General features: G+C 31.5%; 2 protein-coding genes across 2 annotated transcripts in view; one reads left to right on the forward strand and one right to left on the reverse strand.

Annotated features, from left to right (window-relative positions):
* The window catches only part of LOC145316883 (protein SSUH2 homolog), a 45,072-nt gene extending 41,873 nt beyond the window's left edge, over positions 1–3,199 (reverse strand). The window contains exon 1 of the mRNA XM_080157686.1: positions 2,687–3,199. Within this exon, the coding sequence (XP_080013812.1) occupies positions 2,687–2,959 (273 nt within the window). The 5' untranslated portion in view covers positions 2,960–3,199. The remainder of the gene's footprint in view (positions 1–2,686) is intronic.
* Positions 3,200–7,714: 4,515 nt separating this feature from the next.
* On the forward strand, positions 7,715–22,472 carry LOC145318301 (phosrestin-2-like). Its single transcript, XM_080159611.1, has 11 exons — positions 7,715–7,787; positions 9,363–9,524; positions 10,216–10,326; positions 13,811–13,896; positions 14,218–14,425; positions 17,170–17,247; positions 18,149–18,220; positions 20,133–20,215; positions 20,575–20,636; positions 21,395–21,474; positions 21,989–22,472. Exons 1-11 carry the CDS (start codon positions 7,752–7,754, stop codon positions 22,055–22,057), a joined length of 1,047 nt encoding a protein of 348 aa, XP_080015737.1. The 5' UTR covers positions 7,715–7,751; the 3' UTR covers positions 22,058–22,472.
* The last annotated feature ends 1,496 nt before the right edge of the window (positions 22,473–23,968 follow it).

Here is a 23,968-nt window from a genome sequence, read left to right on the forward strand (position 1 = left end):
TACTTGAAAGGTGTCCAACCACATCCACAAAAGTTAACAAAACAGCAAAATGAAACTCTATAGCAGTAACAATTATATAATGAAAAACTTCCAATTATTCTTTATTAATATTGTGTTTTTTTGCGAATAGGAATACTTTTATACTATTGCGAAATTTATCCTACTTTTTCGTGGAAGTAATAAAACACCACTTGAGTCAGAGTCCTTGTTATTATTCATAAAATATCCATAACTTTTAGATAAAAAGACAATAATTATCCAATACTGAGAATAATAACCAGTTTTTTTTTGATATTTGAAGATTTAAAAAATAGGATCTGTAAATAATTTTAAATGGATGGTTTAAATTTTTATAACGGACAGACTGACGTTGGATATACAGAAAAACAAAAAACGGACAAAGATAGTCAAAGAGGAGATGATCATTGATCAAGACTTGTAGCAATCTTCACGAGACAAGTAAATTTTACTTATATCATTAACCACATATCTTTATAAATTGATAATATGAAAAGCAGAAGAATTATTTATGTTATAGAGCAAAGGCTCAATGACTGGTAAGAATTTCTTTTTTAATAAATGGAATCATATATCCTAAATATCTAATCAATTTTCAATTATCAAATTTTCTCATTAGCGAAGTGCTTATACGGTAAGAAAGACAGATGTGATATATTCAATAACAATGATATAGATTTTACATTGGTCAGGGGAATCTTCTGCTTGAAGTTTCAAAAGTTTTTAATGTAAATCACATTACATTAAAGATGGTCGGTAAGATGGACAGACAGACGGACAAATTAAAATTATAGAGGAGCTCCATTAACAAAAGAGGTAGTACAAGATGTATACAAAATACTTTTTGTTAATTTTAAAGATGTCTTGCATAGAAACAACATAAAAAAGTGTGTTATTCATTTTTCTAACTGTATTTTGTTATAAATAAAAGTGTTCATATGTTTTATCTTACCAGGGAGGGAAAGAACCCTGTTATATTCTCCCAAAGGCTTATAATTTCTAGTTATATAAACAAAAAGGTTCTTTGGAAGTTGATAGAGAGATTAAAATAGCATATATAGTAGGGTTGGGCCGGATATCCGGTGTGGCCGGATATCCGGCCATTTTCAATATCCGGCCGGTTACCGGATATTGAAACTATCCGGCCGGATATCCGGCTCTATAATTTTTTATACTTTACACCAAAAATCTCTGCTTTTTAAAATCTTAAATGGCTCTAATTTTCTTATTATTGAAGCTAGAAGAACACTTTTTCTGAATAAGTTTAACTTTATGTAAATTTATATAAGATTTCTGAAGAAATTTTTATTTTACTACTTTAATATCTGGTAATTTGGCCGGTTATCCGGCCGGATATCCGGTAATTTGGCCGGATAACCGGATATTTGCCGGATATCCGGCGTTGGCCGGATATCCGGCCGGTTACCGGATATCCGGCATTTGAAATCAGCCGGATATCCGGTATCCGGTATCCGGCCAAAAAAGTATCCGGCCCAACCCTAATATATAGTTCTATCCCTGTATCCCTGATATTGGATGACTCAACTTTGTGTTTTCATTGGATTTATTATTACTTGGATATTACATCAGATTATCATAATCTATAATACAAAGTAGAATGATGTCTGTCTGTCCGTCCGTCCGTCCCTTAAGTTCTCGGTAACCACTGAACCGATCGGATTCTACTCTTCAGAGAATATACCTACTGGTCCTGTGGTGGTTTGAAGCTATTTTCTTGGGGAGTGGGACACCCCCAACCCCCCGAAAAACTAAAAAATCCCCCCCTACCTTTTTTTAAAGATTTCCCTGACATAATATCCACGTGTTTACATTGTATTCTCACCATGATATCAGAAAATTTTAATAACAATTTACAAATTTTCAGAAAGTACTTTTAGTTTGCCTTTAATGAAAATTTTATCAAATCGATTGTCTATGTAAGTAAAAAGTTTCTGAAAACTAAATTTTATTATTTTTAATCGAGATTTTTTTTAGCTTTATCAAGTATGACATTATGATGTTAATGTTAAGTTTAGTATTCCTACTCCTATATTTTAGTAATTAGTACTTGGCGAGCATTGAGCAATATGTTTTTTTTTAAATTATGCGTCTTTTTTTTACATTATTGGTATTTTACTGTATATTTTAGCTCAAAGCAAGTTCAGTAGAAAAAAATGTTCTAAACAAATAAACAAAACAAGAGTAAAAGTGATCAGACGGCGTTAATTATAGATAGCATCTGAAGTTCATTGTCAAATTTTTCAAATACCTCAATAGAAAGCAAAATGTTGAATGCTTAAGCATAAAATATACATATATGTATATGCTCTGTACACTTATATTTCTACATTAAGTGATTTATTATCAAAACAAGGCCAGTTTAACTGTCCAAAAAAAGACGCAAAAAGAGTGAGCAAAAATGCGCTAATGGAAGGACACAAAAATGCGCGCAATATTTGTGTCTGCAACAGGGCGCGGCATGTTGAGCATGTGATTACGCGTTCTGATATCACGAAAACAGAACAAGGGGAATTTATAATTAATTTAGGTAAACCTATCTACTAGGCCAGGATTTTTTTAGCTGACAATGTGGTAGATATAAATTCAAGAAACATTGAGATAGTATACCTAATTGTTATGTACCTTAAGCTTAAGTGTCTTGTCTTACCTTAACTCTTTCCAGGTAGTCCAGCGGAGGGGCGGAGCTTGTCCAGTCCTCATCATCCTCCGTCCCCTCCTCCTCCGTGCCAGTCTTGTCCAGCTCGTCGGAGTCAGTCCTGTTCTCCTTCTTCAACGCCATCGTCATGGGGTCGGAGAATAGAAGGCTGTCCAACGGATCTTTATTTTTGTTCTTTTTCTTGCCGTTGTCCAGAAATATGTCACTCATGAGCGGCGGTAACGGGTCGCCCAGCCCATATAACGGATCTTTTTCACCCATCATAACACAATTTTATATGTGCTAGGCTGATTATATTTTTGTTTTATATTTGTATTGCTCACTGGTTTGCGTGTAACTGAATTGTAAAATGGACTACATATAAGTATGTTAGCTTGTGAATGGCACCAGACACGGTTTTAAACTGTTGTGTACATACATCTATGTTTCCTATATGTATGTATGTTTATGTTGGATGTGTTGGTATGTTGTATGTGTGTGTTTATGTTAGACTCTCTGAATCAGTTATCTTCTCAAAAGAGAAAGAGAGAGTGAGACAGAAAGAAAGAAAGAAAAGAGACGCATATATATATAATATACATAAAAGGTCGGAACGACGGAGGTTGATATTCAGGTAAACTACGGCCTCCGAGAGGAAGGGAGGGGGGGGGGTCTTGGGGAGGGAGAATAATCAGGAAATAAAACAGGGCCACGGGAGAAGGGGGGGGGGGTGTATAAAGTCGGAATAGAAAGAGGGTGATAGAGGGGAATTAAGAGGGTAACTAAAAGTGGTGTAATCACAAAAATTCTTAAATTCTTACCATTCTTTTATAGCCAATAATACATGTTTTTTTTTCAATAATTCTTGAATAAAAGGAAATCAGACAACTAAAAATCTGAAGAAAATTTTTTTTCTAAACCATAACCTAAATATAATTATTGATAAATTAGTGAAATAGTAAGATAACTTTTAAAGAGCGTCTATTTAGCTACGAGAACTTTATAGATATTAAAAAAAAATAATTAAACCATTTTTAGCAATAAAAAATTGCTTTAATAGTAAATGTTTTTCTTTTATGTGCCTGGTATAGTTTTGAAATAAAGTTTTAATGGAAAATAGATTCCCCTGGTCATAATTTTCCCTTTACTGTTATAGTATGACCCCTCCTCACATTCCCTCCTCCTGTTCTTCCTACAACTTATTTCAAATAATATACCCTCCATATTCCCTCCCTCCTTTCCTGTGATTATCCCCCACCTCTGTTCGAGTAGAATTGTATATCTATAATACAAAGTAGAACAAAGTCTGTCAGTCCGTCTAATATTTAGTTTGTACCTTTAAATAACACTAACCAACAAACCGATAAAGTTGTCCTTTTCGGGAAATTGGTCCCAAGTTGGTTTTCAGCTTTTTTCCTAAATATGCTGACCACCCCCCCCCCCCTCCCCAAAAAAATATTACGTTAGTTGATAAAGAAGATAATCCCTATTAGGGTGAAGCCCCTAGAGGCTATGGTCGAAGCCACAAGTTGCCTGATATAGTACTACAAGGCTTCCCTATCCGGTTGTCCTGATTCTCTTTCTCTCTTACTATATTACTCTCTTTTTTCTATTTTATCCTATTCCGTCTCTATCTCCTTCTCTCTCTCTCTTTATATTTTTGACTCTCTTTCTTACTCCGTCTCTCTCACTTTCTCTCTCTATCTTTCTATGTATTTCTTTCTTTCTCTCTCTCTCTCTCTTTCGCTCTCTCTCTATTTCTCTCTCTTTATCTTTTTGACTCTCTTTCCTACTCCGTCTCTCTCACTTTCGCTCTCTATCTCTCTCTGTATTGCTTTCTTTCTATCTCTCTCTCTATCACTTTTGCTTCTATTTCAATTTGTGTCTATTTCTTTTCTCCATATCTCTCACTTTTCTCTCTCTCCCTCTCCCTCTCTCTCTCTCTCTCTCTCTTTCTCTCTCTCTTACTTATTTCTTACCCCTACCCTTTCTCTTTATAAGATCATCGTAATAAATATATATATCTAAAGAATATGTATATAATAAAATTTAGGAATAATGTAACGGGATTTAACCTAATTGAAGCAGAGCCTAGTTCGAATCAACAAGGATAATAATTGCCATATGTAGTTCGTCAAGAACAAGATCAGAACATTTGAATTTTAAGAAATGTTTGTAATCTAGAAATTTAATAATTTTTAACAGTTGGTTGACTTAGGTCTTAAATGAGTAATAGAGCAGCTATTCAAAAAGGAATTTTGAAAAATAATAATTTATTTACAACTTTATTTATTGTAGTCCTTTAATGGTAACTTGTTACTTCACCTTTAAAGGTGAAAGTCCCTTTTTTAACAAAGATCATTTTATTAGGTGAAAAGGTGGGATGTTCTATCCTCAAGAAAATAGCCTGAAGCCATAGTATGACTAGTTTATTCTCCGGTCAATTAGAATGAATATATCTATAGAGTTGCTCCGCATCTGCAAATGTAAACGTTAAAAGTCACGCAAATAATGGAGGAAATGTTGAACGGAAATATAAATGACACATCCAATAAATAATATTTTTCCATCCAGACATATTTCTTCAAAATTAGACTTTCTTTTTAAATACAGCCAAGCAAGACCTAGTTTACAGGAAAGTAAAAAGATGTCTTTTACATAAGGGGGTTGGTTGCACTGTAAAATTCAAGTTTTTGCCAAGGAGAATTGCGAAGCAAACCTTAATATTTTGAACCCAATAATGATTTTTGACACCGCTTTAAACCAAAATCGGGGGGATGTAGGGTTTGAGTTCTATGTGGCTATATTATAAATTACTAGCAGCTACGCCCTTGGAGGTTTTTTAAGAGCACTTTATGTAAGGGGCTGGGAAGGGAAAGTAAATACTCACCCCTAATTTTCAATTTAAAAAAAGGAAACAAATTATTTTTTTACGGAGACTAGTTTTTTCTAGGTGAAGATTTCCTCCCAGAAAATCGTTAAAAGCCTTCTCTAGACCTATAAGTAGCTTCACCACATACTCAAAAGAGCAAGCTCCTTCGCTACAAACAAAAACTGAAGCTTTTGCCTAAAGAGTAAAGCATGAGCTAACAAATTTTGAAAACCAAAAAAGTGGGATAGGTTGGAAAGGAAATATATATTTAAGCTGAATATGGAACCCCAATGGTGAACGTAAACTTGTTTTATATTTGCTTTGCTAGTTATGAACGTATACGTCCTTGTTTGAGCTCGCATAACCCCCCACACATAGCAAGGCAGTTGATATTTTCACTTTAAAGTGAAACTTTTAGAGAAGCCAGACTATCCTCTCATTTAATATTCAATTTGATGGAGCAAAGTTTTTCAAAGTTTATCACAGAAATTGTATGAAGGTTGATTTGTGGCTATACACACACAAGCCTTTATACCTGAAAGTTGCTTCATGTGTGTGTGTGTGTGTTACTGAAAATTTGTTAATTGAGTTTAACTTTTAAGAGATTATTTTTAATAAGGTAAATATTTTCTTTTACAATAAAAACATTAGATTGTAAGGGCTAATGTAACTTGTTTTTTTTGACAAATAGAGGTTTAAATGGACATTTGAGTTAAGATTTACATTCTTTAAAATCTAATTCAACCGTTTCGGTGAACACTGTGTGTTTGTGCGCGTGTGTGTGTTTATGCTTTGAGCTTGTTTATTTGACTACTACCTCTAATTCTAACCTATATACTAGAAAGTATAAGGAATTAAGTCTGTATATATTTGTATGTCCTTAGCGATCTCTCAAACGGTTATTATTTGTCCTCCCCCATCAAAATAAAAATAAAAATTATATGTTTATTTAAAGTGGGTATACCAAACTCTCTTGTATTTTAAATAGAATAATTAATACATGTATTTAATACTAATTCATAATGTAATTTAACTTACTTTATCAAAGTGAACGAGTATTATTAAAAGCAAATCTTTTTTTTATAATTAGGTCAGTCCACACGTCCGTCAGTACGCAGTTACGAGAAGTGGGGTATAGGGGGTATAATATTAATCAAACCCCTGGCAAAATTAAGTTTGTGGACAACTACACTACACCCCCCCTGACAAGTGAATACACTAAATAATACTAATACCAATAGATTCCCCTAAAATAGTAATGGGGGTGTTAAGTTAAAAAGGCCACCACACCCCTTAAATTTAAGGGAGATTTGATAAAAAATGCATGGTTCGATCTACCCATTTATTTACGTGACATACAAATTTTAAAATATATAGTGGATCAAATACGTTTGATTTATTTGAATATCAAATGCTTTGTAAAAGTCAAACTAACATAATGTTGCAAAGATTATCTTTTAATTAAAATATACGTCAGTTCATTTCTTAATTAATCCGTTAACATGGGACTGAAATTTCTTTGCATATAAGCTTACCTATTTTCTTTGTTTTTGTTACTATTACATCAAATTACTTATAGCTTTGCTACTTTATTTCATCGTCCTTGTTTTTCATTCATTGACATTTATTTTTATTACAAATTTTATTATTCTAAATATGATATTTACAGTTAAAATCTAGAATAAATATATTGATAGAAGCTTATAATAATATTTTTCTTTCTCCATGAGATGTATTCATTTTTGAAAAAAAAAGAGAAATAGAGGTTTATCAGCTCAGAGAGCAACAGAGATGAAAAGTTTTTAAATATTTTTTCCCTTTTTTTCTAAAAAGACATTAATGCCAAAATTGCCTAATACATACTACCGAGTTTTTTTCTTTTTTTTTCTTGATAAATAAACTTATACATTTATAGTAGCATAAATAAAAGACATATATGTGTTTCTTGTTTAAAACTGATCTCCAACTTGAAGAGAGGAAGAGAGAGAAAATATGAATAAGTAGGTTGAGACAGTTACTTTTCCTCTTTAATATAAAATATAACTTATTTTTTACCATTTTTGTGACAAAATCTATTTAAATAATCATAATTTCTAAACATTTAATCTTTAAATCATTATTTTGAGGAGTTTTATACTTTAATTTTCTACTTTATATCTTGTATTTTCAGTTGTAAACAGGTGCAACTACCTGTAGCTATTAAATATGAGTTTGGAACGTAAAAAGCAACCTAAAGACAAGGTAAGTTTTAATCATTTAGTTATCAATCTAACCAGGAAATAACAGATATCAATGTTTATATTTCCCTTTGTATATAACTAGCGGCTGCGCCCCTAGCATCTAGGGATTCTATATTCAAAGGGGCATAATGAGCCTAGAAAAATAGCTTAAAACCATCCCAAGATTAAAATCAGAAAATTAAATAGCCTAAAACCATCACATGACCTTTGTGAAGCTTAACTAAAATACAGAACCCAATCAATTCAATGGTTATTGAAGTCTTAAGCTTCAGACAAAAAAAACTTTTACTACTTTATAGAATATGATAGGATAAATATGGTGTGTCAAAAAAAGATTATAAGACTTTTGTTGATCAAATTAATTTATATCCCATTTGTTTGTCTGTTCACCATACTGTTTTTCTGTAATTCTATGTGGGAAATGTTATTTTCTAGGTTGTCATTTTTAGAAATTGTTATAGGCTACTGTTTTTTTTTGTAAGGGGAACCCTTATCAAAAAAAGCGTCAAGTATACAACGTACTGGGTCTATTGGTCTGTTGGTTATGTTACAAAAAAAAAAAATAATATGTTTATAGTTCATCTGCTATATACAACACTTTGTAAGTTTTCCATATTTTTTTTGTGCTTAGTGCCTTTGTTATGAATGTAATCTTTCTTGTTAAAAGCGAAGCTTTTCTATAATTAGGGTCGGTCCGTCCGTCCGTACGTCCGTCCGTCCGTCCGTCCGTCCGTCCGTCCGTACGTCCGTACGTACGTCCGTCCGAGATAGATAGCTTTTATTCGTTAATTTAGGCATGTTAGAATTGTCCTATCGATTTCAAACTTTGCATGATGATTCCTGTAGTAGTTGGGTACGATTTAGAAAGCGTAGCAACTCTATAATCATTACCAGAATGTCCGTACGTCCATTTTAAACATGTTGATTTTTCTACTTTTTTAACAACAAATTTTTAAGTGTTTTAATTATCCGTTTGATCTGATTTTTGGTATATTGATTCCTGGGACAACAAAGAACAATATTATAAGCGAAGCAACTCTATAATCAAGTCCCAAAATGTAAGTATGTCCGTAAACATTATCATGTTTTTAAGCAGTTTTTCAACAAATTTACCTACAATTTTGATTCGACATTTATACATTTATGTTCCGATTTTTCAGTTCAGATACTATACAAGTGTTAATGTCCGTTTGTCCTACCGTTTCAGTGCTTCGCTTTTATGGATGTTGTCATCCTTGTTATTAATTTCAATTGTCAATCCTTGTTATTTCCTAATATATTTTTTTGCATTAATAATATGTTATTTGTTGTAATTACTTACAAAAATAACAAATAATTGATATAAGCAAAAAATAACAATTAATGAGAAAAGCATATTTTTCATGAGTTATTTTTTCATGATAAATGTTGTAGAATACAAAAAATATTACCAAAAGGTTACTTTAGGGTGACCAACCTCTTAATTGAAGGGGGAGAAAAATGTGTAAATTAAATAATCCAGCCTGTAACCTTTGTCTTTGAACCTAACCCTCACAAAAGAAAAATCCTTCTTATAAATATTATTTTATATATTAAGATATTTCGCTTGTACAAGAAGTCCTCGTACAATGGTAAGATGACTCTGTTCATGCCGAAGAGAGAGATCTCATCTGTGGACAGCAGGGACAGGTGTCTCTGTGGGGTGGTCGTCATTGAGGACCAGGACACCACGGACATGTCTTGGAAGGTTTATGCCCAGGTATAGGAACTAATTTAGGGACCTCTGTTATGAGAGAATAAGCTGGCAGACTTTCCATCGCCCAAGGATCTTTAGGGATAAGATAAAGAATGATAAAATGATATACGTCCCCAATGATGATTAGCAAATCTGTTCTCCTTTTTTTCAATTAAAATCAGATATTGTCCCATAATCACTATGTTTTTATTACTATAATGTCTAAATACTCTAGAAGTTGAACCACTCTAAATGATTTTATCTACTGTTTTTTTTTAAAATTAATTGAACAATTCTATCATATATAGTTTTTAGAATACTCTATTTTTACTCTATTGTCTAAATACTCTACATAGAAGTTGTTGAACCACTATAATTGAATTTATCTATTTGTGTTTTGGCTCAATACTTTTACGTTCTCAAAATAAAAGTAAATATAAATAAATTTTTACAAAATCTTTTCTTGTTTTTTTGTACAAATAATTTTGCTCAAAGATTAGCAGTAAGAAAGGGATTGTAAATTATAAATGGTATATTTTTCAATTAAATTATCTACAGATGGGACAATTTTGTTTGTTATCAATGGTGATTTATCGATGTGATTCCAACTATAGAAAAGCTTTACTGCAACATTTTTTGACGTTACCCTAACCTTTTTCCTATGTGTTTTTTCTCATTTTTTAAAGCAACCATTTAATAAAATCTTTCTTTTTAGCTGAGCTTGGAGTTGAGATATGGCCGAGAAGATGAAGAATTGATGGGACTTCAGTTTTGCAATGAAATGATTGTTAGAAACCAACAAATTTATCCGGCTCAGGATATCAGGGTAAGTATCATTTACTGCACTATAAATACTTATTGATAAATCAACAAATTTATTCGGCTCAGGATATCAGGGTAAGTATCATTTACTGAAACCCGCGATCGTGGCTCAACATTTAGCGCATCCGCTCGTCCCCAGGGAGGTAATAGGTTCGAATCTCGGGCCGACACCGCGTCATAACTAAAGACGTTATAAATAGTTCCTACTGCTGCTATGTCAGGTGCGCGACATAAATAGAAAGAGTAGGGGCAATGGCTTGGTCCATATTACTTAAACTAATATCCTTTGGTGTTAGAGTATCGCATCCCATTAAAAGCGGATGATGCTCTGGATTCTCTAGATGATCACTTAAATCGAAGGAGAATCCTACCCTGACGAGGTAATGGTAAGGTAAAAGTAGCATTTACTAATTTAGTAATACTTATTGATAATCAATAAATCTACTCGTCTCAGGATATTAGTGTAAGTATCATTTACTACACTAATAATACTTATTGATAAACCAACACATTTATTTGGCTTTGGATATCATGGTAAATTTCATTTACTACACTAGTATTACTTAATAAACCAATAAATTTTTCCTACCCAGGATATTAAGATAAGTATCAATTACTACACTAGGAATACTTTTGATATTCTTAGAAATGTATCCCACCCAGGATATCAGGGTAAGTATCATTTACTACACTAGAAATCATATTGAAATTCCATCAAATTATTCTACCCAGGATATCAGGGTAAGTATCATTTACTACACTAGAAATAGTCATTGATAAATCAACAAATTTATCCTGCTCAGTATATCAGGGTAAGTATCATTTACTACACTAGTAATAATTATTGATAAACCAACAATTTTTCCTGCTTAGAATATCAGAATTAGTTTAATTTGATAAACTAGCTGTAGAAATTGGTACGTATCATTATTAGATTATCTAAATTAAAATATCATGGTCATTTTTATTTATCAAAACATTTCACTGTTTATACTTTTTTTGGTCACGCGACTGACATAATATCTATATGTACAATATATAGATATGAAAAATGCAATCTATGTTTATGTAATTAATTCATGTTTTATGTTGAATAATCTTGAGTCCCAGACATGATATGTATTTCTACACACGTTCACAGGGATATGACAATAAAATATAGAATAATTTTCTCCTCAAATTTATTAAAAGAAATATTCAACCTTTAGTGTCAAGTGAATAATGGTAGGGGGGTGGGGTAGATTAAATTTACTGTCATTGTCCACTCGCTCCGTGATATTTACAAGACATCTATACATGTCATATTCTTGGTTAGATAGTAAGAAGGGTGCTCATCAAATTTTAGCACTTCACACCCCCCCCCCCCCCAAAAAAAAAAAGAAATATAAAAATTCATGAAAGTTTAATTAATGTTTGTCCAAATATCCTAAAAGGAAGAGTATAATTTAAACTTAAAAGAAATATTGTAAAATGGAAGTTGGGAGAAAATAGCATTTTATTTAAAAATTACAACCCCCCTCGTCGAGGAATAATTATCAACTGTTTAAATAAAGCAAAAAATTATAGAGTTCTGACCCCCTTCCCTCTTCCTTTCACTTTCTAGAAATGTCTTATACGCCTTCCTTGGAATTTCTATCTTTGTACTTGGCCTATAATATAAATACATATATATATACTATTGTATATGATGAATATTTGTTTTTGAACCATAATTTTCCTTTATTCATATTTACAATACATGCATCTAAGATTTTCTTGATTGTTTGTTTTACATTGGGCATAGGCAAGCGCTGAGTCCGTTAGAATTAGAGGCTTCATGAGTCTATATTCAAAGAAGTTGAAAATGGCAGAAATATCTTAAAACCAACCAAAGTCTTTTATCTAAAAATTAACTGTGCTAAAATCATCCTGGAACCTATGTATATTAAGCTTCCCTTAACAGGAGAATTCTATCGGTTTGATATTTATTGAAATTTAAAGCCACAGACAAAAACACCTTACTATTTTATATATGTAATAAATAGGATATACATGTTATTTAGAAATCCAACAAAAAATTAAACATATACGTACATATACTTTAAAAGCAGGCAGGAAATTTTAAATCCCCTATTACTGGGCAGTTGAAGTCCGGGGCTTTTGATAGCCTACTCATATTTATCAACGCGGCTACTTTACACTTGCCTCAACAGAAGTTATTGTTATTATTATTGAGGATGTACATCAATGATACGCCTATTGTCTTATCTCTTAAAAACCCTGCAAAATATAAAACGTTACATTGTACATTGTACACTTTATGAAATGTTTATTAAGTTTCTAAAGTTAAACTTGTCTGGTTTGTTCTCCATTTCATTACAGTTTTTTAACAAACTTTTGTTATTTATTTACATATGTATAACGACATATTTTACAGTACATGGAAAATTTACATAAGGATAGTATTTGAAAGTTAAAATCTCGTAAACGACAAGGTCAAAGAATCTGCCGTTTTAGTAAAGCATGGTATTTATCACGAAAATTAAATACATTTTTTTTACTTTTCTAATTTTGCATTATTCAATTTTTTACTTTTTAGAAGTACATTGGTACCGTAAGTTTCATCTACACTTTCTTTAATTCGTTGGCTTATAAACTTTAATTTACTTATATTGGTTGGTTAAAACTTTTAAATCAATAATTCTAAAGAAGTATTATTGTTTATTATAATTTAGAATGCACATGAATCCAACTCTTATTGTCTTATCCCTTGAGATCCCTGACAAAACTAGAATATTATTTTTATATGTAAATTGGTGCACTCTTCTGGTGCATAATAGAGGCGGTTACAATGGATATTTTCATTCAATATTACAGTACAAAATCTTTGCTACACCATGGAAATATATTGTAACTATGTAGTATAATAATTATGGAAACTACATATGCATTATCTAATAATAAAGACTGCACTATAAACTTAATTCAGTAAATAGAATATGTCATAAATATCATGTCTATTATATATAGTTTTTAAAACAATATTGCAAATTAAAGCAAAAAACACCTCAACGTTGACTAAATCATAAAATGTCATTTTACAATACATTCACTAAATATGTCTTCAGATTATTATAAAAGAGGAAAAATCTGATCTAAATCAAATTGTTGCTTAGCTAATCCTATTATATAAAGTAGTAAGCGTTTTTGTCTGTCCCGAAGGATCTCGCTAACGGCTGAACCGATATTTTTCTCCTTTACAGTGAAGCTTCTTATAGGTCCGTGGATGGTTTTAAACTATTTTTGGGGAGGGTGTCTTCACCCCCTCCCCCCAAAAAAGAAAAAAAAAATTTACCTTTTTAAAACTCAAATTTAAAATGGGATGAGGTCGACTTTTCCCCCTCCTACCTTAAATGTCCCTAGAGGCTTCTAGGGGCGCAGCCGCTAGTTATATATATAATTGTAAATGTTTTCATTTTCATAAGCCTAAACTTGTAGTATTTTTTCAGCGCACTGCGAATAAAACCTTGGTAATACCTTTCAAGATGGAAATCAGCGGCAACCTTTCCCCAACGGTCAGGCTGAAACCCAGCAGGTCAGATTTAGTAACGTAACTTCTTTATATTTTACTGTATTCTAAGACTCTAAGGTCTTAATTGAAGCTAAGTACGAATTAATTCGAAATCCTTTTTTCCGAACAGATAAAATTGTAAGGAATACAGTGATTTATTCTTTTGGTTGTCTTTGACTTTAGGTACTACAGCTAACGCAACTTTTCTTGTTTAGGCTTTTTTAAAGCTTTGAACACTATCACAGAATGCCACTGAATAGTTACACTTTTAGCAGACCATTTTTTTTTGAAAATTATAAGCACTTGCAGACATTTATAAGGTTCAAAATACGATCACGAATTTAGATTGTACACTGGAAGTCCAATAGGAACCACCTACACCATGTCCGTATACATCACCACGGAGAAGGACGGGATAAAGAACCTGCAGAAGACCTCTATGATCCACATGAACGTGTGGGTGAAAGAGCCCGAGGTGAAGGATGAGATCTACCTGGGTGAGGCTAAGATATTCAAGAGGCTGCTTATGCCGAGGAGCTTTGTCAAAGTTAAGGTGATTAATATTGTTATTTAAAACATAGATAGTTTCATTTATATTAATCGGGTTGCTTCAATTTAATTTAGAGCGATCAATATTCGTAAAGGTAAAGACATCCAAGGGAGTGGGAGGTAACTAAGGGGTGTTTATCTTCCTAGACAAAATAATGTTTCTGGAAATATTGTTTTCTCCCCCCCCCCCACCCCCCCCCAAAAAAAAGTTGGGGTTGTATAGGCACCCCAAATGTTTTTTTTTGTGTGTGGGTAGGGTTGCTATTATTTTGTTATACATGCATAAATAAAAAAGGCCGAATATGTGTAATCAATTGATAAAATATCTTACGTTTGGCGACGCTCATAGAGTAAAACATAAACTTACAAGAGCACAGGTCTCAGTTATAGAAAATCTTCTCTTTTAACCATGTCAGTGACCTGTATGTATGTACATATGTGTGTAAGAGATATAAGTTTTCCGGAATTGTAATGTAGGGAGTAGATTTGAAATCTGCATCAAATTTTAAGGATTTTTTTATAAAATTCGTTTTTTGTATAATTCTTTATCTAAAAGCGGAAATACAAATTAAGTTAATTAATTTTGGCATCTGTGATTGGTGGATTTAAAAAATCTGCGCTCTGATTGGATGTCTACATCATTCAACCATTAGAGCGCAGGTAGTTTAAAATCCACCTATCCTATTGGTCAAAATTAATTAACTTAAAATGTATTTTCGCTTTTAGATAAAGAATTTTACAAAAAAAAGAATTTTATAAAAAATACTTAAAATTTGATGCAGATTTCAAATCTACTCCCTACATTACAATTCCGGAAAACTTATATCTCTTAGACTGTGTACATAGAATGGCCAGCTGTGTGTAATCAATTGTTAAAACCATTTAGCCTTCTAGATTATCCAGGTTTGATGGTGCTCTTTCAATTATACAAGCTTTTGTTCTATAGCAAAATATTTCTTCTAATGTCATATATGGGAAACCCGCCCTCCCTCTTATATTTTAGAAACGAAAATATTATGATATAAAGTGAAAAATCTCTGGCTGCTGTTTTAGAGATCTGTATTAACAAACAGACAGAATAAAAGACGGTTTAGCAATAATATATTTTTTATCTATTTTGTAGTTTTTAATAAACACAGACCAAACCCTGTTAACTGGGTGCTGGGTGGTTAATGTCATACAGAGATATCACTTTATACAAGTAATTAACCTCTGTGAAAAAAAAGAGGTATGTTGTTGACAAACATTTTTCATTGTTAACATTTACAAACTATCGCTAAAGAAAAGTAGGTATAAATTACGGCACAGCATCTCAGGTGCGCGGCTTACAAAAGTCCCCTAATAAGTGTCGCACTTATCCAAGCAACAACAACAAACTGAGCTGTATAAAGGACGAATTGCCACTGTAAGTTGTAAGTCATAGCCTTTCTAGAATCTATAAAAAAGCTTCACTGTAAAGGAGATCCATATAGTTTCAGCAGTTAGTGAGACCTTTTAGTATTGACACAGAGAAAGACAGATATACATCCTATTTCTTTTATATGAGGATTATATCATTTGAAATTGTAAAAGCGATAAAATAATATTTATCATACTGTACAGTGTACTCAATGGAATAAAACCATCGTGACAGGAAAATCATAAAAAAATCATTTACATAATAGGGAAGATTTATTATTAGTTTAAGAAAGGCATTGTCTCATAGTTGTTCTATGTCTGGTGGTATATTACTATGGCTAATTAAAACAGACAAGACAATCTTCTCTAAATTAAGATTAAATGTCATCTTAATTAAAAGGACATTCCTTGAAAAAATTGAATACTATAACAATGATGTAGCTGCTTGTTTTAAAAAGCTAAAATGCTAAAAAAAAAGATGCTTCAAAATTCGTTTAGTGTGTTTTCCATTCGTCAGTTCGTGTGTAATACTATGTAGAGATGTGTATTTTTCAGCTTTTATTTAAGATAAACTGGTGCTTTTTGCGGGTAAGATAACTCTTTTAATAACCATCCATTATACGACGTACTTTGTCTGTCAGTCTATCAGACATAAAAAAAGACATCAATACTCTTAAATATTTATAAAGGTTTTGTGATTTCATACCTTTATCATATATTTTTCTTTCTTATAACTACTGAATATATGCTTTATAATTGTTGTCATTCTTTTATTGTAAAAACAATTCCAAAGTATCAATTTCACATTATAAAATAAAATAATTTACTAATTGGTTTCAAGTTTCTGGAAATGATATTTTTATTTGTCCTTTAGCAAAGAAATAAGACAAATGCAAAAAAGAATGTAAACTTTTTTATGTTTTGGCTGCAGCTATTTAATAATTACTTACAAAGTTCCTTACTTATTTTGGGCTGGAGTTAGTTAGAGGAAAATGTGAAATAAAATATAATTCAGAGTCTAAACAAAAGGTTGATGTAAAAATGTCATAAAATTTCCTTTAAAAGGATGCTAGGAGGACAAAATTACAGTTTTAAGACTTTTCTATATTATAAATTAGTGGCTACGACATTTTGGGCCACGAGGGACCCTTCAGGAAAGATAGGATTATGGAATTTGACTCTACATTAATTTTACATTTTCTTCTAAAGGTGACTTTTCTTGGGAAGATGGAGATACACCCTCTACAAAAAGATATAAATCTTCCCTGAACCTATATGAAGCTTCACAATGGGAAGTCCATACACAAAGACAAACATACACTATGTTACTTATATACTTTTATCATTTAGGCTGCTGCTCTAATAGAAAAAGAAAAGGAGGCGTGTACAGTCCTTGTCAAAGGAAACATCCAATGCTGGCCATGCAAAAAGGAATATTTAAATATTTTTAAAACAGAAATTGAACATGAAAAATGCGAAAATGAACTAATAGTTATATTAAGATAAAAATTTGGTTTTGTTTACTAACTAAGATCTCTAAAACGGCTTAGTTTGATTAATGGAATACACATTGATCTCATTAATCCTCTTACTTCACAGATATCCAAGCTACTCTAAACAGGTTTAGTCGGTTGGGGGTGGGTGTTTTCCATTGTAGTTGTTTAAAGATTTTGTTGGTGTTTTTTTCTTGTGAGGGTGGAGCAAAGAAGATAAAATATAGAATTGAAAACCTCAAATATATCTTGCGAAATAAAAAAAAACTTGTAACCAACTTGAATTGAACGATTGTCCAGTTTGGACAAAACTGAAATAATACTTTTTAAAAAGAAATTTTAAAAAATGTGCCAATGTCATTATTTTTGTCCAAATATTTCTTTGTCATTTTTTACTAAATTCAATTTTATACATTATATAAAGTTTTAATTGATTGTGAATTGCCGAATGCCAGTCGGTATAACTTTCAGTAAATTATTAAAAAAGGTATTAATTTTAATAATATATCTAGATAATTCCTGAAATCATGCTATTTTACTAAAAGCCATACTGACTTTTAGGACTTTCAAAATACATGCAGAATCGTCTACCTGGATTCTATTCTATACTTTATCTTCTGTGGGATGGAGGTACTCAATCACAAAATAATTGTAAATATTCACCGTAAAGAAGAACCATGAAAGCAAGCAGTTAATGAGATTCCAAGCTATTGACGAACATCTTTTACATTTACAAAGGGATTTTTTATTCTAGACAATCTAATCTTAGCTACTATTACTTCAAAAAACTTTGTTCTAAAATCTAAATATTAAACTCTTTAAATATACCAAATATGAAGATTGAGCACCTGAAAGTGCGCCTGATCCAAGCAGTTGATGTGGCCATGTTCTCAAGCGGATATTTTAAGGTAAAATCTGCGGCATTTTCGTCATATATAATTCATTCACTAGATGTGAGGGGGGAGGTTGGTTGATAGTATCATGTCCCAGCCCAATTCGCATCTTTTCAAAGATTTATTAACAATGATGACAACATCCAAAAAAATGGATGGACAGACATACAAATGGATATATAGAGCAGATGTTTACTAGTCGTAAAAATATTGAAAGTAAAAAAAATGTTTTTAAAAATTATTAATGACCCACAGTACATGGATGTTTATCGGTTCAGGGAATCTCCACAAAAAATATGACCGTCTATATTAAATGACAACTAAGAAAAATAAATTTTCTCTATAGCGTTACAGACTGACGGAAAAATTGAAGAAGAGACAAACAAAAAGATTGGGGTATAGTCCCTCTCGTGGAAGCGCCTTTTAAGGGGCGATTCGTCGTATTTTTAGAATGGCTTTAGATAGGTAATTTTAGGTTAGGTTAGGTTATATTGGGTTAGGTGATTGCCCCGCAGTGTTCAACAATTGGCCCCCGCGGGGTTAGATTCTCCCGCAGGGGTTAGAAATAGGAGAAAAGTTTCTGTTAAAATACGAAGAAATGCTCCTTAAGGGGTGTTGCCACGAAAGGGACTATACCCAAAGTTTGTTAAGAAATTGATTTGTTAGATATGTTAGGTTATGGAAGGCCATGGTAACTCAAACTCATAAGCTAGCCTAAAAAATTTTCATAGAATTTGGCCTATCGACTTTTTTGATAAACAAAATTTGCATATATTATTTTCATTAATGTAAATGTTTTTTTTCTGTATTAATCTTGAAAGTGGAATTCTTTATGCAATTCTATTTCTTTTATGAATAAATAAAGATAAAAGTTATCTCTGAATGAATGCTTCTCATATAGTTACGAGATTGAAGAATAAAAAAAAACATTTCAGTTTCATTGTTTGGAGATTTTTTATGCAAAATTTTGCATTTACTATCTATGCTTTTTTTCCAGTAGCATATCTATTCTACAAGTCTTAGCACTGGTTGGGCGGTCAATGATGCAATTGTGACGTTATAAAAATATGTTATGATCACACTTGAATGGCAATTTATTTATTTCTCAGTGCTTGTTTTTAATTCCAATAAAATTCGAAATTGAGGAAAAATTCCATTTCCTAATACTTAACATTATTTTTCTAGTTATATTTGTATTTCTGTATTTTAGCTTTATTTTTACAATTCCTCTCGTTGTCAAGGAGGTAAAGGGTTCGAATCTTGTCCAAAACAACACCATTACTAAAAGCCTTAAAAGTATTACCTACAAATTCTATGGCAGACGAAAATCCTTCGCCCTAAACAGGCGCTTTTTTCATGTATAACAAGGACTTCCAGGCTAAAGTTCTTCAATAAAATTAGTTAGTTGTCTGCAATAGTTGTTATCAGAAGTCTCCATTTTTACTGATTAGTCACAGCTTCCCAATTTTATGTTCCAAATGCTAAGCCTTGCATTTTAACTTAAGCAATTTGTTCCAACCTTGATTTTATTAACAAAGAATTTTTTTTTAAAACTGTTATTTTCTATTAATTATGAATTTTCTAAAATTCAAATCTGTTTTTTTTTTAGTTGTGTATGAACATAATTCTGTTCCCCTAATTCCCCACCATTGGCAAAGCATTGTTAAAGATAAAATGCAAATTTTTAGAAAGGATTCTCAAACTTTGTGTCCTACATTTTTCATGGAAACTTTGAACAAACATTCTTTGATCGTTTGATATGATATCAATTCTTTTGAATAGAAAATTCTTTTAATGGTTAAAAATTGAATAAAAAATGTTTCAAGAACACACGTATTTCATTAGGAAAACAGGCACAGGGAAATCACTTTATCAGAGTACATGAAAATCTAGTTCAACATCCAAGTAATAATATATCCATTATTAGAATGATGTTGGGTTTGCAGAATCCAAGATGGTTGATTTTGAAAACACCTACAGGTTTCAGTTCAAGATTACGCCACATTGCAGGTAAAGGGTGCAAGTAGTAATATTTTGCAGGGAGGGAGTGGACATTGGATTGTAAATTGAATTTGTTCCCAAAGTTTTGATATTTTTATTAAAGCTTGAATGCTTGGTTCAAACTAGCAGTGGTATAACTTTTTTATTTTATTCTAGTGAAATTGTAATTTGTTTATTATTATTGGGAATATCAACTTATCGTTCATTGTCTTATCCCTCGATATTTCTGATTTTTATAAGATTTATTGAAATTTATATTATATATATCTCGAGTATAAATTTATCTTTAATTAAACAGACTATATCCCTTACTCCCTGTTGTACATTGGATTAATTATGTTAACTGCATGTTTGTATAATGTTTGCAGTTCTCTATCCAGGCCAGGGAAACATTGGTTGGCCATTCAGGACACAATACATAACAAAGGAGGTGAGTAAACAATAAACATGGACAAGTGTGTACATAAGTTGCGCATAATAGAATTAAATCAATACTGAAACATCTTATACCTTGTAAGGTAAAGCACTATCACGTTGTGTTGTTGAGAAAAAATGTACAGACATGCCAAGTAGTAACTGCGCTACTAATAAACAATAATAGCATACATGTTTAGTTTGTTAATCACAAAAAAGTTAGGTATATTTATCTTATATCTAAGATAGATTAAACTATGTGAATAGATTGAATTAATAATGAAAATTTTTTTTCGAAGGGATATAGGCAATGGTATTTAACCATTCTGACGATTAAGGTAATTGGTAACGTTTGCTTGTTGTCGGGTTCTAGTCTGGATTACACCACTCCACGGTATACTATACTAGAGATGATGAAATTTCACTTACCGCTGCTATGTAGGTGGGGTCAAAGGGAGGAGTGAAGTAACTAATTAATTTCTTATAAGAAAAAAAATCAAAACCTTTAGTAATTCAGTTTCTATTTTTATCTCTTTTCTTTAAATTAAAGCTATCAATGTAGAATATACGTGGATTTTATGACAGGGTAAAAATTTTCGTCATTTTAGATTGCTATTTCCCCCTTCATTTATTGGTCAGTTCTTTCATCCCATTGGAAGGGGGAGATAAATGTGGTGGAAGGGTTGAATTGTTATTTTAGCCAGCTGCGTGATTCACTTGATTATAGAACATGAAAATCTGGTGTAAGATCTAAGTAATAATATGTCCATCAAGGTATTGGAGAGAGATTGGCCGGGTCTGTTCTGTCAGCTGATCAAAATCTATTCAGTATAAGGATCATCTATTACGCACAGGTATGATAATCACGCAACCTTTCAATAATTTGATAAAAATCTTCTGGACGAAATAATGTGATACTTTTCCTTAATTTCCTATAATTATGAGCGTCCAGTATATAAATCATTTGTTCCGTTGGTCTGTTAGTCATGCTATAATAATAGAAATATAAGAACATACAAAAAAAAAGGTAAAAGGTTTCGCGATTTCTATTTATTCATTTTCTATTTAAGACTACTGGACAAGTTCCTTTATATCACTTTTTCTGTGTTTCAATCCATTTTTTTTATTATAGATAGTATCATTCTTGTTTAGCTTTTATGCAGGGCTCGGCAGCCGCTCGCCAGCCTGTAAGCCTCATGAAAATCAATCTTATACTACTTTAGATATTAGCTGGAAGTCAAAACCTGACCCAAAATATGTTAATGCCTCTTTTCAAAGCATCTAGATGTGTTTAAATTTGAGTCTTATTGTGGCTGGCGCGCGGCTCCGGAGTCCTGCTTTTCATATATTATTAGAATTAATTTTCAGGTTATAGTAAAATTGGAGAATGTATCAAAAGAAATCACTCTGAAGCTCCCTTTTGTTCTCAACAGATAAATATATATGTTAAATTTTGGAAGATTAAAGTTTTATCAGTAATATTTATGTTTCATAAACAAAATCTTTCATTTGTTGGCTTAAAAACTTTGATGGAGTTGTGCAAACCTTCAGTGTCCAAAATTTTTAACAAAAAATTATTTTAATTGGTATACCTTTTTAGTTGTAGTAGCCATATATATTGTTTTATTAATAACTAGTGGTTTCGCCCCTAGTATGTAGGGGCTCTCTTTTCGTTAGAAAGAAAATAGCCTAAAACCACCCCAAAACACAAAAAATTAAAAAGGGACTCCTAAAACTAACATAGAAAAAAATCAAGATATGATCTGAGCAAACGAATGAGAAAATGTGTTAATAAAAAGTTGGGTAACAGTATGATTTACATTTCATATATCCCCGAATAAAATTTTAAAAATGTATGCGTTTTGTGTTATTAATGTAAAAAATGTTAAAAAGAAAATAATATTGAATGTGTAATTGTGATATTTTTATAAATAAACAATTAATTTACATCTTTACTTATTTTCTAAATATTATGTTATTTATATTATTTAAATTATTACTAAACTTTACTCAAGTAATGTTTCATCTTCGTTTTTACTCCCACAGTACACGCTGCAGTTAAGAAAACCGTGTAAAGCTGCCAAGTTCTTAAAACTTTTTGCTTTACAATTCGCAGCCTACCATTTCTAAAAGGAAATCAAACTACAAAACTTATAGATATTTTGATAAAAGCACAATTATCAATAAATTAAATAATTAAATAAATTTAAAATTTAGATACAACATTTTAATATTTAATTTTATTCCTACATAATGTGTGGTAGTAGGATGGTGATTTTACTAAACCTACTTTTGTTCACCCCTCAGCCCCCCCCCCCCCTCTTACTAATAATATATTAAGAAGCATAGTTATTTATCGCATCGTATTATAGACAGCTGTCTGCAGATATTAAAATGAAAAGTTCTTAGATTAAAACTAGCTTTGTTAGACCAAAAAAATGATATTAGTCCTATGATTTGTATTTTAATATTCCTGGAAAATTGTCTGTAATAAAATGCTTTACGTGATTTTTCAGTATGATTGAGAACCTGTTCTAATTTAGCGGATTTTAATAGTTTTCAAAGCCATACTGGGAAAAAAACGTTATTTTCCTTTAAAAAGTCTATTCGTGGTCCAAATGCACTATGAGGTAAACCATCATCAGGATGAATAGCTGATTTGGGTTCTATTCAAGTTTTCATTATTACTGCTTCTCTTTGTTTCCCACAAACAAAGCTTAAATCCTTTACCATATTACTGTACAATTTATTCAAAAATTAGAGCTAAGATAGAGTAATACGAACCTAGTAATAGTGTCTAACTTTTTATCTTTGTGACGTAACAAAATCGAAGGATGAGAGGGGATGTGGGAAAGGAAACCCCCAAAAAAGAGATGGATTTTTGATATGTCACAAAGATCAAAAGTTAGACACTATTACTAGGTTCAGTAATACAGCATTCCTTTTTTTCTTAGGCTAGTGCTGTAAAATAGTCTATGATCATCTCAGGACCTATGTGAAGCCTACTTAAAATGGAGAACTCAATCGATTCTTAACTGTCAAACTAATAATCCTAATAAGTGGACTATTAACTCATATCCTTGCCTCTAGGGAAATTGTTTAAGAACTATATAAATCAATTCGATGACTGTATGTTAAAAATACATTACACAGATTTATTTCAGCAGGTTTGCCTGGTTTTTAACAACGAAAATTGTGTTCTACAAAACTTTATTTTGGACACTATGTCTATCATTATGTACTTTTGTTAGTAACCCAAGTTTATATAATAATTTCTTTATTCATTTATTTATATCTTTATCGTAGTTGCATCGTGTTGCTGGTTTAAATATTTATTAGTAAAACATT

This window comes from Acartia tonsa, chromosome 4 (genome assembly GCF_053477335.1).
Source record: "Acartia tonsa isolate MP-2025a chromosome 4, ASM5347733v1, whole genome shotgun sequence".
Classification (NCBI taxonomy): domain Eukaryota; kingdom Metazoa; phylum Arthropoda; class Copepoda; order Calanoida; family Acartiidae; genus Acartia; species Acartia tonsa.